Source organism: Monodelphis domestica, chromosome 4, assembly GCF_027887165.1.
Source record: "Monodelphis domestica isolate mMonDom1 chromosome 4, mMonDom1.pri, whole genome shotgun sequence".
Lineage (NCBI taxonomy): Eukaryota > Metazoa > Chordata > Mammalia > Didelphimorphia > Didelphidae > Monodelphis > Monodelphis domestica.
Window position 1 is genome coordinate 221,723,220 of NC_077230.1, and position 16,615 is coordinate 221,739,834.

A 16,615-nucleotide genomic window follows, 5' to 3' on the forward strand; every position below is an offset into this window, starting at 1 on the left:
TTTGCAAACCTTAAAGAGTTACAAATGCTAGCTATTGTTACTTCATTATTATGGGCATGAATATAGTTCACTTAGTGCCTAAAGATAGCAATAATAGCCAAGACTTTAATTTGTATAGGATAGTCAGGGATTTTATTCCTCCTCAACCCTATCTTCTTCCTGGAGAATACGAGTTTTTTGAGATCAGAAAATATATCATTTTTGTATTTGTAGCTCCAAAGACTAACAAGTATTAATAAAAGCCTGCTAATTGATTGCTAAACTCTACTCCATCCCAGATGTCTCACTGCATGTTATCTCACAACTCTTTGCCTTTTCATTGGCTATTTCCCTTGCCTGGAATGTTTTCCCTTCTGTCCATTGCCTCCTGGCTTTCTGGAAAACTCAAGTTAAATCTTATCTCCTATAAAAAAGTCTTTCTCAGTGCCCCTTCTTTCTTTATCAGAGCCTACTTCTCATTTAATGGCATCTATTTGCCATTATATATATAACCAATAATTATCCTGCCATTAAATATATTATACAATGTATAATTATACTGCCATATAGAATATATAACATGCTCTATTATGCTCTTTATCTGTGTATGTATATATTCTATATACTTAATTGCTTCCATGTTTTCTGATTTATTAGAATGTGAATCCCTTAAGGGCAGTGACCATCCATTTTCTTTGTATCCCAGCTATATAGCATAGTGCCTGGCATACAATAAATGCTATTATTGATGGGTGGACCGACTTTCACAATCTTTTCACCTTCTGGCACTTATCAAAGCCTGGCTTTTTCTTGAACATAGCACATCTTTGAAAGGTTGTCTGTTCTTTTTACCACAGCTCCTCTCATTCAAGGTTAGGAAGAGTGGTTGACATATTCCCTTCTCACAGTTTTGGACCCTCTTTCTGCCATCAGAACTCAGTTGTCCCTTTTCCTCCCTTAAAGTTTACTGCAACCCACATGTGGTTATCACTCTCATGCCTCCAGATTACCGTCTCTTCAAGAGTAATTCCAGTATGTGGCTTAGTCTTATTTTCTACCCCAATCCACCCCAGAATCATAGTTCTGACTCCTCAGTTACCATGATTTCTATAACCAATACTTCTCAACCACAGCAGTGGTCAAACCTGAGGTACCTCCAGTCCTCACTCAATGGGCCACTGATGCTGGAATTCTTAGTTATAGCTCTTATTTATGTAGTTTTTAAGGCACATTTCCTTCTTTTCCCATTTTTATTGTTGTTACATCACTTTAGTCATGTCTGACTTTGGGACTCCATTTTGATTTTTTTGAGCAAAGGTACTGGAGTAGTTTGCTATTTCCTTCTCTGGTTCATTTTACAGATAAGAAACTGAGGCAACTAAGGTTAAGTGATTATCCAGTCACACAGCTAGAAAATGCCTGGGAGCAGATTTGAACTTAGGAAGATGAGTCTACCTTATCTCAGCCCATTGCTTTGTCCACTGTACCACCTAGATGCCCACATAAAGTCACACAATTTTAAGGTTCATAAAGTGTTTTCCATATATTATCTAATTCAAGCATTACAACAACCTTGTAAAGCAGGTATTCTATTGTGTATTATTACCACTATTTGATGGATGAAGACTGTGGCTCACACAATTTAGATGATTTGTCAGTGGTCACATAGGAAATAAATGTCAGATGCAGAATCTGAATACAGGTCTCTCTTGTCTCCAAGACCAGCACTTAATCCACCACTATATTCAATGCTAAGAAAAATCAAGAACCACTGGAAGCAGAAGGTATTATCAAATTTTTAAGTGTTTAAGAATGAACAATTACATAACAAATAAAATCTATATTTGCCTTTATTCATTTCAATTGGTGATTATATTTCTATACATGATACATTTTTTCTTCTTCAAGGATTGATGGGGGGGTAGTTCTGTCAAGATTTTTCATGACTATCACACTAGCTACTAGCTACATGTTTCTAATAATCAAGGCCATTTTTGTCAATACTGTAACAGATACAATTTTTCTATCACGGCTGCAGCACAATCTCTGTGCATCTTCTTTTCATCCTTATTGAATAAAGAAAAGATTTTGGTAGAGGCTGGTGCTTTACATTAATGCAAAGAGAGCATTTGCTGGATTCACATGAAAATGCCCTCTCGTTTCTTCCAGAATTCTCCAATCTTTTCCCTTAGAGCATATTCAGCACAGTCTTTACACTCCTGGGGTGTAAAGCCAACCAATGCTGTCCCAATAGTGCCAATTCCCTGATCATGAGCCACTTTTTGAATGTGAGTTTCTAGAGCTTGAGGGGAAATATAAGAATAACGATGACCAAGAATACAATATGTCACATATTTTGTGTTTGCTAGAGTTTTTTGGTCTTCAAAACTCTCCACATTACATGCGATTTCTATTTTCCCATCATGGGGAAAAGCCATAGCCTGAACACCCTTTAGTCCATCCACATTGGAGCCTCTGATCGCATTTGCAATTGTTTTTCCTGTAGATAAGTCTTGAGAGTCAATCGTCACATTGCAGTTCATCACATATGGGCTGGCACCAATACCTACAACCATTAAAAAATTATATTAGTGAATAAGAACAAGTTTCTATTTGAAGTATTCCAAGAATCTTCTCTTTAATCTTTAATGATCATCAACAAAACATTTTCTTTAGCCTGATTTCACCATGAAATAATAAAGTATGCTACCATTAATATTCTCTCTTTTCAATGACTCACAACTTTCTAAAAGATTGTCTTTTTTCGTAATACCTGAGCAAAGTTCACGTAGCTTTTTGAGCTAACATCAGGCATAAGGAAATTAATTAAATTCATTTTAAAAGTATTTGATGGGCTTTTTCTTTCTAGATAATCATAAAACATGGGATACTTTCCAAAGAACTAAAGCAGGGATTCTTAGCCTGAGATTAACTGATACCCTAAGGGGTTAACAGATAAATTTTAAGAATCTATGAGTTTGGATGGGAAGAAAATGAAATAACCTTTGTAATCCTACGCATTTTATTTCATGTATTTAAAAATATGGTTCTAGCATCATCAAACTGCCAAGTGGGTCCATGTCACAAAACAAAAAAAGTTTAATACTCTCTTCTTTTTGTTGTTCAGTCATTAATTTTTATGTTCAACTCTTCATGACTTCCTTTGGGTTTGTTTGTTCATTTTGGCAAGAATATTCCAATAGTTTGCCATTTCCTTCCCCAGCTCATTTTACAGATAAGGAAACTGAGTCAGAGAGGATTAAATTACTTTCTCAGGATCATACAGCCAGTAAGTATCTAAGGCCAGTTTTGAACTCAGGAAGATGAGCTTTCCTGACCTCAGCCAGGCACTCTATCCACTTAGCTTCCTACCTGTCCTTGAGCTAAGGACAAAGGTGTGCCCCCCCCCACCTTGAATCTCTCTCCTTTCTAATCTATCCTCTACACAGCTGCTAAAGGGAGATTCCTAAATAATAATTGAAGTCACCTCCCCATTCAAAAGACTCCAGAGGCCCCTTGAAATATCATCAATAGCAAACTTTGACAAAAAGTTTAACTGTTTTGTCAAAACATCAAAAGTCATGTCTATGTGTGATTTTGAATGGAAAAAAGAAGTCATAGGAAGATGGACCATTACTGTGGATAAGGGGAGGTAGACAAGAATTTTGCTTTGGTTATATCTGAAGGTGGGTTGACTGCAGGTATATAAACTTCAGATAATCTATTCCTTATCATTGTTGATAAAGCTAACTCTTTCCCTGATTCCTGAGTGAGTCACTGCCCCCATACCAGCATCAGTCAGTCAACAAGTATTTTATGAAACCTAATGGATATTAGGCACTGTGTTAAGCTCTAAGTATACAAAGCTGGGTGGCACAGTAGATAGAGTGCCAGTCTCAGAGTTAGGAAGACTAATCTTCCAAACTTCAAATTTGAGCCCAGACACTTATTAGCTGTGTGACTCTGGGCAAGTCACTTAACCCTATTTACCTTAGCTTCCTCATATACAAAATGAGCTGGAGAAGGGAATGGCAAATCACTCTAGCTCAGAAAACTCCAAATGGGTTCATGAAGGGTCAGACATGACTGAAAACAACTGGACCTACAAAGAAAGACTTTCCATAGGATTTAACTCCTTCCTACAGGTGTTAACATTCTAATGGGAGAAATAATGTACAAATAATTAGGTATAGATGGAAAGGAATCCTGGAGCAGAAGGTAAGATTCGAGTTGAGTTTTGAAGGAAGCCAAAGGAACCAAGAGAAAAAGGTTAAGCAGGGAAAGCATCCAGGTATGGGGATCCAAAAGCACAGAGACTGTTATATATGATGAATAGCAAGTAAACCAGTATGGCTAGACTGAAGAGAACCTAGATGGGAGCAAAGTATAAGGTAGGGAAGGATTAGATTATGAAGAGCTATAAATGTTAAGCATGGAAGGCTTACATGAACTGATGCAGTGAAGTTAGCTCAGTCAAGAAGACAATATACACAATGACTACAACGATATAAATGGAAAGAACCACAAGATAATCAAATGTGGATATTACAAAATTACTAAGAACAACCTGGCACCAAAAAGAGATAGGAGAAGAAATGCTCTCTACCACCTTTCCCTGCCAATCTATGTAGTGAAATGGTGTAGATCTTTAGATTTGGGAACACTTGTGGATAAATTCTATTAATACAAATAAGTAAAATTGGCTACCCAGAACTGAAAAAATCTCTTTATATATGTTGTCAGATATTTTTGATGTATTGATTAGTTTTACTCCTTTTTTCTATTCTTCCTCTTCTTTTATCTTTTAAAAATGTTCTTTGTTATATGGGATGATTTCTGATAGGGAGAAAGAGAAGGGAAAATTATAAAAACAAACATATCTCTATAATTTTTTTAAACAGAGAGGAGAAAGTATCCAGGAAAAGAAAGTAATCAACCATATCGAATTGCAGAGGCCAAGAAGAATAAGGATTGAAAAAAATATAATTAAGAAATCATTGGTAACTTTGAAGAAAGTAATTTCACTTGAATGATGAAATTAGAAAACGGACTTCAGAGGGTTTAGAAGAGAATGAGAGAAAATCAAGTGGCAAAACTAGTATATAACTAGCTTTCTCAAGAAGTTTAACAACAAAGAGAGAGAGGGGTGAAAAGATAGCAGGGAGGCTGGGTTCAAGTAAAGGTTGTTTTATTTTGTTTTTAAGATGTGGAGACACGAGTGTTGTTAGGCAGTAAGGACAAAGTCAGTAAATAGGGAGAGAATGCTGACAATAAAAAGTGGGGATAGTAGTGGCAATGCTAAAGGGAAAAAAGAGAGGATGTAATTAAACACAGAGTAGATCTCTGAGTGATGAGCAAGGGAAATGGGAGAGCTCTTAGTGAATGGCTTCTGTGAGGTATATGTCAAGGCCCTCAGTTGAGAGTATTCAGGGAGAGATGCCCTAGGAGGCTTGAGAAGAGATTTGGAACATAAATCATGGAGCTTAGAATGTACTCTTTGAATATTTCTGCTTATAATGTACAGACAAAATATAAGTTAATGGATCTACAATCTTACATATTCCTCCCACCAAACTAAAACTTTCCCTGCCTTCTTGGCTTATAGGATTTTCACTTATTTCCTTCTGTAAAATCTCCATTAAGGATCACCGCAATATGAAGAATGCCTACTCTATTTCTTTTAAAATATTATGGATTGTGGTTGTTTAATCACTTTTCAGTAATGTCTGGCTCTTCATGATCCCATTTGGAGTTTTCTTGGCAAAAATTTTGGAGTGGTTTGTCAATTCCTTCTCCAGTTAATTTTGCAGATAAGGAAACTGAGGCAAACAGAGTTAAGTGACTTGTCCAGGGTCACACAGGTAGTATATGTTTGTGGCTGTATTTGAATTCAGGTCTTCCCAACTCCAAGCCCAGCCCTCTATCTACTGTGCCATCTAGCTGCCCCTATCTCATAGAATACCAGTGTTAAAACTACTGGATAAATATTGATAAAGATTTTAATATCTTAATCTGTCCATATACTCTCTTTCACTCTTCCTACATGATTGACCTACTATCTCTTCCAACCAGGTACATAGTTGTTAAAGTTTTCTATATACTTTTTGTATGCAAGTCAATTTGGAACTCAACTTCATGAGTTCAAAGCCAGACTTAGATTTTTACTAACTGTGTAAACTTGGACAAGTCACTTTTCCCTATTTGCCTCAGTTTCCTAATCTATAAAATGATCTGGAGAAGGAAATGACAAACCACTCCAAAGTCTCTGCCAAGAAAACCCCCCAAAAGGGGTCACAAAGAGTTGGACATGATCAAAAAATAACTCAACAACAACATTTTTAGTAATCTGCTATACCCATGCCCTTTGGGTACTGTGCAATTTTGATTTTTCTGAACTCTAAACACAGGGATTCTAAATATATAGTTTATTAGTTGGTTAAGTTAATGACAACATAATAAGCCTCAATTTTTTATGTTTTCATTTGGGAATATTTCTATTTCTAACAGTAAAACTTTCTAGGGGGTTAGTGAGGGTATAAGAAGGGTAAGTTAGGGGGAGTTGCACTTAACAATTCTTTAGTTGTTACTGATGGCTCATTTTGCTGTCATTTCTTCTTCTTGCTGCTTTCAAACATATTACTTGTGATATCAGTGTCCACCAGAGAGATGCCCACTGTGTTTTTTTAATATACTACTGAGATCTGGGTTTGTTTTGGCTTTTTTTTACTCACTGGATTGGCTACTCTCATAGTAATGGTCTCTTTACATGCTCAGAAAGACAGGCTTTACTGGAACCAGTTAAACTATTAAATAAGACACATTTCCTTCTTTTCCCACACATAGTCACAATGAGACATTTCAACTCCCACGAAAAAAGCAGGCCCCTTGGTACTGGGACTTCTGTAGGCATGAATCATATTACAGTATGTCTCTATACTGCTGATTTCACAAAAAATAATACATTTCCTAACAGTCAATAGATCTCTCTCTCTCTCTTCAAATCACACACACCAATCACCTACTCCAAATATCTGCGGGAAGTAAATCATTGTAACATTTTACAGAGTGCAGTTAGACATTCCTTTTACATGCATAAATCCTCATATAGTGTTGTTATGTGTGAACTTTGTATGGGCATCTAAGTATGGTACAGAGGCAGCCCAGTGCAGTATAATGAGGACTGGACCTTGAGAAGGGAGAGACTTTGCTTTATGTTTTGCTTTGGACACTTGTGAGTTATGGGATCCTGAAAGAGTTATTTTAACTCTCTGAGGCTCAGTTTCCTCATCTGCAAAATATCTGTAGTATGAGGTCGTTCTTTGTTTTGTTTTTATTTGCCTATTTAATCTGTCAACAACTTCACAAGCCTCAGAACACTTAGTAAACATCAGCTATTTTTATCATGATGTTTGTCTTTCTTTCTCTGTCTGTTTTTCTGTTTCTGTCTGTCTGTCTGTCTCTCTCTCTCTCACACACACGATATTCCATCTTTGTGTTTTCTTCTCCCGAAAGCTGATAGCCACACTGAATTTCTCACTCAATATTTTACTCTTGATTTTATATGAATCTAGAACTTATACAAGACCTTCTTACCATGCCTAATTAGGATATTAAACCTTAGAAGGATGTTTGTTTGTTTGTTTACTCACTACCACCAAGTTACTTCATGCTAGTAAGTGAACAAATGATCTCTAAGAATTCCAAATTTCCATTGTAAGAAGGAATTTACTCCACAGCAGACAATAGCTCTTTCCTCCAACAACAATAACAAAATATCTCTTCTTTTGCTTCAAACTTTTCCAGATTCTAGCATTCCATCCTTCACTACCAACAATGAGTGATAGAAATCAAATATCAATGAAACGGATCCTATACATGGACAGAATTTGGCCCTCTGTGCTCATGGGAACTATGTAAGAATTGTCAATGAAAAGAGGATAGCTGATCCCACTATATCCTTTAGTTAAGGCTGTCTAATTCAAATAACCCCATTCTTGTTTGGAAACTTGAAATCAGATGTGAACGTTTTCTTTTCAAGTTATAGCTTCACTCCCCTACTAAAGTCTACAACAGAATGGTATTCAGATGTTCTGATGGCAGAATGCAACTCTTTGCTGCATGGTTGAAATCACAATTTTATTCCAACACAACTGTCACAATGCCCTGAAGCAAGAAGGGGGGAAAAACTCTGCTATGATTTCATTTTCCATGTGTTCTTTAATGAGAAAATTTATCATTCTAAATATTGGTGTTTACTCCTATTTAAATCCTTTTTTTCTAAAAAGAAAAAGAAACTGAGATTGAGTTGCTATTATGTAGCTTGGAAATATAACAAGCCTGATGTTTTCCTGACAATTCTGCTATTTTCTTGTGTGGAAACACTGTATTTATCATATACTGTACGGCTGGTGAGTCAGATATTGTAGAGACCTTATGGTTAACTGATAGTGATATAAACTCTTTATGCCAGATTGTTTAAGCAGAAAAAAAAAACCCCAAATGCACTTAATTAACATCTGATGTGTAGCTTTTTCAAACACAAATGCAATATTTGTGTTTGAGCACTGGCAGTAATGACTGTGAACTCTGCTATTAATGTCTGGTTGAAAGACGCTTGTGGCAAGATCACGTCTGAAGCAACACAAATAAAAACTTGTGTTCAGACAAAACAATGGTGAAGAAAGAGCCCATTAGAAAAATAAAGAAGCAGCCATCAGAAAAGAAACATGCAATTTTTTTCTCCCTTTAGGAACATACTCACATATCAAAACTACTCTCAAGAATGGATCCAGAAACCATCATTTTCAATAAATCAAAGGTGAAAAGATTCCGTATATTCTTCCCCCTTATGCCCTTTTCCCCAAATAAGCTTAAATTTAATGAGGTTGGAAATTCTTTGGGAGTTTCTCTGTTAGTTTTCTTACTAGCCTAGGCATCTTCTTGAGTAAATTGATGAGCTCAGAGGATCATAAATTCAGAGCTAGAATGGACCTTAGATACTATATAGTCAAATTGTCTTATTTTTAGATGAGGAAACTTAATCACAGAAAGGTTAAGTGACTCATATCACACAAGTAGTAATTAACAGTGGTGGAATTTGAACCAAACTCCTATGACTCTGCTCTTTCCACTGTACCATGCTGAGAAAGGCAAGGATATAAAGTATTTAGCATCTTCTTTCTCAGGGATTCTTAGCCTGAGCTCTATAGATCCCTGATTGTAGATAGATTTCAGGAAGTCTTTGAACTTGGAACTTTTAATAAATGATCAATTAAACTAATTAATCATTTTATCAATAATCATCCATTTCTCAATTAATGACTATTGAATGAATAATTGATTAACTTGGGAATTTTTTTTAATATTTAATAACAGTAGTTCAATATAATTGCTTTCCTTTGTAATCCCATGTCTTTTATTTTGGACATTTAAAATCATTACTCTACAAAGTCCATAGGTTTTGCCAGGCTGCCACAGGGGTCCATGACAAGTAAAGTTGAAGAACCCCTGTTTTATCTACTTGAAGTAAAGGTTCCAGATAATAGGTTCTGTTTCAATTGCAATCTGATCACCAGATAAAATCCTGGAAATTTTTACCAAACTAGGACAAACACTAATCCTTGCTTCAGAGAAGCTCCCAGGGTAAGAGTGGCATCTGGGTACCTACATTCAAGTTTATGAGCAAAGAGTGAGTTATCACACTTGGTATACTAGTCATGAATACTTCAAAAATTGTAAGTGCATCCTAAAAAAGCAGAGCAACCACAGAGAATTTGATTAGACAATCAATATGACTCTATGCAGCTAGGAGGTGCAACAGATTAAACACTGGAATCAGGAAGACTCTATTCATGAGTTCAAATTCAGCTTTGGATGTGTGTGACCCTCGGCAAGTCACTGAACCCTATTTGCCTCTATTTCCTCATCTATAAAATAAGCTGGAGAAGAAGATGGTAAATTTCTCCAGTGTCTCTTCCTAGAAAACCCAAAATAGGGTCACAAAGAGTCAGTACAACTAAAACAACTAAATAACAACAACATGACTCTAATGTAATTAGAAAAGCCAAATATTGCCACAGAGGGAATGCAGGCTATCTACCCATGTCACTGACATCAGAGGTAAAGGACTGGTTAGCAAGAAGACAGACGCAGAGATGTTAGCAGAATCAAAGAAAGAAATATTCTAGTATTGTAGCCACTGACTAAGTATTGCTTTGATTGGATTGGGTTTCAAATTTAGTTCCTGATGTAACTCCCTGTATTTCTAAATAAAAGAAAAATAATATTCTCCTACTACAGAATAATTGTGAGTTCTAATCAATTAAAGACAGGGATTTGGGGAGGAATATTTCTGAAGGTGGTAGATGCTAGAATTAAATGATCATTATTAACATTAAAAATAGCATATTTATATAGTATTTCAGGGTTTGTGAAGGGCTTTATATATGTAAATATGTAAGTGTATATATATATATAAATATATATATATATATATATAAACATTGAACCAATGCACCAAAATTTGGGAGATATCATATATACATACACATTTATATAGAGTTATATATACATGTATATATATAGAGAGATATACATGTATATATACATATACATAGATACATACATAGATAATATTTGTGCACGTGTACATTATAAAATTTAAATTATATTTATAATAATAAAATATTATATTTTATTAGGTTTATTAAGGATTATTAGAAATCAAGGATACAAAATAAAAAACCACATGCCCATGGCTGATTAGCCCATTCATAATCCCCAGGCTTAGTTTACCACTACTCTTGCTACATCATTGCAATGGCAGAGAGGAGGTGTTACTGCCAGTTAAATACCAATTGTGATCTCACCAATGTGGAGACTCAGGTGAGATTATAGGGAATTCTGGGAAATACCAAGGACTTCTGGGGATTGAAGTCTAGGGTTCAAAATCTCCATTTTTACAACATATACCTAGGTATACGTACATGTGTGTACAAACACATGGATTCAAACATACATGTATAATTAAGGACTGAGTACCATGGAATGGATTCCAGAAATATTTGAGGACATAAATATGGACACATAAATATGCCAAAACTCAATTTTTTTCTAGAAAGTACAATTGTGCTCTTTTCTACTTAGCCCTCGTAGAGATAGTTCTCTCCTCATCTCCTCGAGTTTACAGTTGAAGTACTTAAGACACATTGAGTTTCAACACTTTGAAAAATGCTACTTTTCAGAAGATCAACTTGACTGAACAGTTAAGTGCAAGTAATGATGAAATGTGCTCCTTGAAGCAAACTTCTTTCTACAAATGGTAAATCATTTTCTAAGACGGGGCCTCAAGCTTCGAGAACACTTGCAGGTATCTCAAAAGAATCCTCATAGGAAATTCTTAGTGTGGGGTCACGAGGCACTATATACATCAGTTGGGTTTCTTGATGCCAAGAGCACGATTGTCTGATATGGGACTTCCTGTTTACAGTGGAGGGAATTGAGCAGGAGCAGATCTCAGTAACCCATTTAGAGAGCTAAATAGAAAGTCCATGATTCCAAGACTGCCATTACTCTTATCTATGACTCTTAAAACATCATATAAGATTAGAATTCAAAGAACACTTTTCTTCTATTTTTTAAACAATTATACACACATGCATGCTTTTCATACAACAGAGCAGACTATAGTGTTTAAATTACCCCATAAATATTTAGGCTTTTTTTTTATATGGTGTTTATTTATAGTTCTTAAACTATCAACCATTATTGCTCTATCCTCACTTACGTTCACAACAAGCTGGCCAACCAAGAACTTTTCAAAGGAATTTGGCTGAAAAGATTTTTATGTATTTGGCAGAGGCTGAGAATGTTAATCATCCCTGGACACAGTTTGTTCTCTCTTGTTTATAATATTCTTAAGGAACTTCAAGTTAGAAACCTGTGTTATTATTGATTCTGGTACCATTCTGGTGACTGTGTGAATATATTTGTCATTCTGGAATGTTGACATCAAGTGCTGACTTGATAGCAATGCTAATATTGTATTCAATTTTTAAAAAAAGAAATCAACATGGCAACAAGGTGTTGTTGATACTGAGTGGTGATAGAGCAGGAGAAGAATGCTAAGATTCCACATTTGTGTAACTTGAGATGAGTTGGGGACAGGGAATATTATATTTTAAATCTAAGAAACATAAAAGTATTACCATTATATGGATCCAAATTTATTCAAATGATAACTAGAGCTGATATATCTTCATGTTAGCATTATAGTTTTGAAGATGGCATTTTTTTAATCAGATTATTTCTGGCAAAACTAGATCAGGTTTTTTTATCCTAATTTTATTTTAAAATGAGATAAAATATAGTTAAAAACTAACCTGTACTTGAAGTTTACTATGAATCAGAGATTCCATTTATATTCTGATCTGGTATATATTAGAAGCTGGTAATTTATATAACTTTAAAAATTATTTTCCATTCACCTTTGAAAAACACTTTATTTGCTTGCTACCCAGTACTTGCACTGGACATGTTAAATGGATTGCTATTTTGGAATGGCCCTATCTAAGATTATGGCAAATTAAGCTTGGAAGCCCTTGCAATTTTCAAATTTCCTGGTTAAGAGAAAGTTTATACTGCTTTCAGGCAAGATTTATCAATAAGTACAAGAAACACCATGAGAAACGGTCTAGGTCCATTTTTCTTTTCTTTTTTTTTTCTATTACAAAAATATTTTAGATCTTCTCTCACTCCAAACTTCACTGAAATCAAAACCTAACTTTGAAAAATTCCAAACTGACTAATTTTGAGGAAAAAAAAAACTTTAAAAATAGAGGATAAATAAGGGAAAGATTTGTGTAGAAACCAATTTCTTAGAAGAGCTGAAGACCACCTCAACGTTCTCTAGATATATTTTTTAAACCCTTACCTTCCATCTTGGAATCAATACTGTGTATTGGTTCCAAGACAGAAGAGTGATAAGGGCTACGTAATGGGGGTCAAATGACTTGCCCAGAGTCACACAGCTAGGAAGTGGCTAAGGCCAGATTTGAACCTAGTACCTCCTGTCTCTAGGCCTGGCTCTCATCTCTAGATCTTTCTAGAGAGAACTGACATTCATGTAAAATAGCAAAGAAGATTTAAGAAGGTGGAAAATGAATTAACAAAAAACTAAGGATTTGGGGCAGCTAGGTGGCTCAGTAGATTAAGAGCCAGGCCCAGATAAAGGAGGTCCTGGGTTCAAATTTGACCTCAGATACATCTTAGCTGTGTGACCCTGGGCAAATCGCTTCACCCACATTTCCTATCCCTTACCAGTCTTCTGCCTTAGAACCAATAACACAGTATTGACTCGAAGAGAGACAGTAAGGGTTTGTTTGTTTGTTTTAATTAAGGAATAAGGAGGAAAGGCAAAAATATTCTTAATAAGATATATATTTAGAATGAGAATGATAACATGCATACTGTATTAAAGCAAAAACATTTCCTTCCTTTTTTGAGATTGGCCAAACAAGAATAATAAGATTAGTGTTTAATTTTTAGGTAATGATATTTAGCAAAAAAAGCTTGATGTTCCTAATAGGTAATTCAATTCAATCCAAAAAATATGCATTTAGTACATATCATAAGCAGGCGCTGGGGGAGATATAAAGCCCCTCATGAGATTGACAGTCTAGTGAAGATCTTACACTGTTAATGTCATACACAATAATATGTGGTAAGTACATTAAAAATGGGGAAATGCTCTGTAAGAGGTCCATGAACAAAGAGTCACTCACTCACTCTCACAGAGCTATGAAAATGAACAATTCAATTACTTATCCAGATATGTGGTCTACATGATGCTAAACAACTGATTGGACTATATGGTTTATTGAACTGACTGGCTATTTTGGCAACATGTAGATACAAGTTCAATCTGCAAAGCAACTTGAGTTCAAAGCGGGGATGAAGTTTCTAAAATTTTAACCATTAAATATATATATATACTTGCTCACCTGTGAGTTTAGTTTTGAGACAGTAAGTAAAGTATAAATAGGTTTCAGGAAGATAGTTCTTTCTACCAATCATTAATTTATTGAACTTATTCATGTACTGAAAAAGAAAGCATATTATCTTTTAATTCTGTGAGTTGTACATGTAAACATGATTTAACATTTAAGATTTATCATTTCTAGCACACGTGACCAAAAGTAAAGAATAAGACAGTATTAGCTGAACTTTAAATAGAATTTTCATGTTTATAGGCATACACACAAATATAAAACATATTTGTATATATACATACATACATACATATTTATATACATTTGTATGTATCTTTGATATGCCAGGTCATGAACCAAGAAGAGAATGAAAAAGTCCTTATTTTTTTATTCTTTTGGATAGTTTAGGACTTCTCTAAGCAAGGTACAAATTCCCTTTTCCTGAGTCTTTATTACCTCATAAGAATGGCCTTTTATTTGTAACTAACAATAAAATTCTTAAGTAAGGAGTTCTACCAGCTAGCATTTTTATCTTACATTGACAATTAAGCTTATACATTTAATCTGGGCCTTGGAAAATCCTGCAAGAGTCAAAGAAATAAGTCTATAGTGTTTGAGTTAGAGGTGGTAGGGTTGATAAATTAAGCAGAAGTCCATCTGATTAGCCGACTCAAAATTTTAGCAAAACTTTTTTTTCTTTAAACTTACTGAATGGTACCTAAAAAGAATATGCATATTTTTCAGGGTTCAGGCAGCTTTATAACAATTCACCGGAGAGAAGATACAAAGAACTCATAAATATAGAAAGGCAGAAATATCAAATACTTTCTTTAAAGATTGAAATGAAATTAAAATTTTAATTAATAAAGGGAAGTTTATAAAGAATTTTGAAATAAAGTTTAAATGATTCAGTCCAAAAAAGAGTCCAAAGAACCAGAGAAATAAATAATTATATCAAAGAAAATAATAACAATAAGAAAATCATAAAAAAATGTACAGAGTACAGCCAAAGCAGTTGATATAGGCAAAGTTATATCTTTAAATAATTATATTATCAAAACAGAGAAGGAGGAGATCAATGAATTGAACTTCCATCTTGGAAAATTAGACCATCAACAAAATAACCATCCATACAAAAATAGAAATTGCAAAAAAAACTTCTGAAAATAATCTTTAAATAGTTAAATTTGTTCAAACGAAAAACATAACAAATTAGATAAATCATTAGTTAATTTAATTAAAACAGAGATAAGGAGCCCAAAATTCAGGGAAGAATTTCCCCAGGCTATTTCCAATCATGCTTCCAACAAAGAGCTTTTCTAGTTCACTTCATAGTAAAAAGATTTCTTATAGGAATGACTCATAAATAGCCTAAACATGCCCTGCTTTCAGAGAACCAACACCCTTCTCCCAGGAGAGGGTTAAATGAATAAAACTGATCCTTCATCTCCACGCTACCAGGAAAAAGGGGGCAGGGGCGATTATGTTTCTAACCTGTCAAGCCACATCTTTTGTTAGGTGTAGTTCCTATATCAGGTTTAAGAGAACTGAATTCCCTCCTTGAGAACCAGCCCAGCTCCTTCCGTCTTTGGACAAGGCTTCGTTTCTCCGGTTGGTCGGCTTCCCCAAAAAGAAACACACTGCAACCAGGCACTTGAATTGTCAGCTTTTCAGCTAAGCCTAAGGAGAAGGGGGAGGAGATGGAGATGGAAGAAAAAAAATAACAAAAATCAGAATCCTTAAAATGTTCCAAAGTAGAGATTGCTGCTCATGAAATTCCATTTGGCTTTGGGAAAAGATAGAAATTTCTCAACAAGGCCTTGAAAGCCCTTTACAATCTTGCTCTAAAGTTTTGTCTAAACTGTCATTCCAGACTTGTTTCATCTTTAATACATTCTAAATCCTAGCTAAATTGACTTATTTGATGTTCCTTTTTATATGACACATCTTCACAATTCTTTACCTCTTCACAAACTATTTCCCATTCCTAGAGTACATAATCTTGTCACTTTTACTTCCTGAAATCCATAGTTTCATTCATATAATCATAAGTACTATATCCTGTTTCCTGATTACTCCACACACATCCACAATTATTAATGCTCCACCTACAAACATTTGCTTTGTATACATTCTGTATTTACTTATATATGTATGTCTTCTTCCTTCCCCCCTTCCAACCCAAACCCTGGGGGAACAGAAATCTTTGAGAGAAGGCAGTTTCCATTTTTTTCTTTGTATTCCTTGGATCACCAACAGTGTTTGAACTCAATAGACGTTGAATAAAGATTAAATTGAATCTGCAACAGAACTACCATTGTCTGTTTTATATGATGTGAGCTGTTTATTAAAAATAAACTTTTAAAATTTACTATGATTTTTCAAATATATAACTCCCGGGACACCCTCACATGTGAACTCCTAAAAAGCTGCCCCAAGTTTTAGTTTCTCTATAAAACAATACCAACTCAAAACTATGGCTCATGAGCCCCTGCAGATGTGTACCCTTTTTTAAAAATTATATATATATGAGGACAGGACCTACTTGTACAAAATTATTTATAGTAGCCCTTTATGTAATGACAAATAATTGGAAAGTAAGTGGATGTCTTTCAATTGGGGAATGGCTGAACAATTTTGGTACATGT

At 34.8% G+C, this 16,615-nt stretch overlaps 1 protein-coding gene across 2 annotated transcripts in view; it reads right to left on the reverse strand.

The window, feature by feature from the left end:
- Positions 1 to 1,811: 1,811 nt before the first annotated feature.
- FTCDNL1 (formiminotransferase cyclodeaminase N-terminal like) overlaps positions 1,812 to 16,615 on the reverse strand; it is a 130,991-nt gene continuing 116,187 nt past the window's right edge. For both annotated transcript variants that reach the window (XM_056794167.1, XM_007494581.3), the window contains 2 exons: positions 15,462 to 15,647; positions 1,812 to 2,545 (listed from right to left, as the gene is read on the reverse strand). In XM_056794167.1, coding sequence (XP_056650145.1) covers positions 2,118 to 2,545; positions 15,462 to 15,647 — 614 coding nt within the window. In that variant the 3' untranslated portion in view covers positions 1,812 to 2,117. The remainder of the gene's footprint in view (positions 2,546 to 15,461; positions 15,648 to 16,615) is intronic.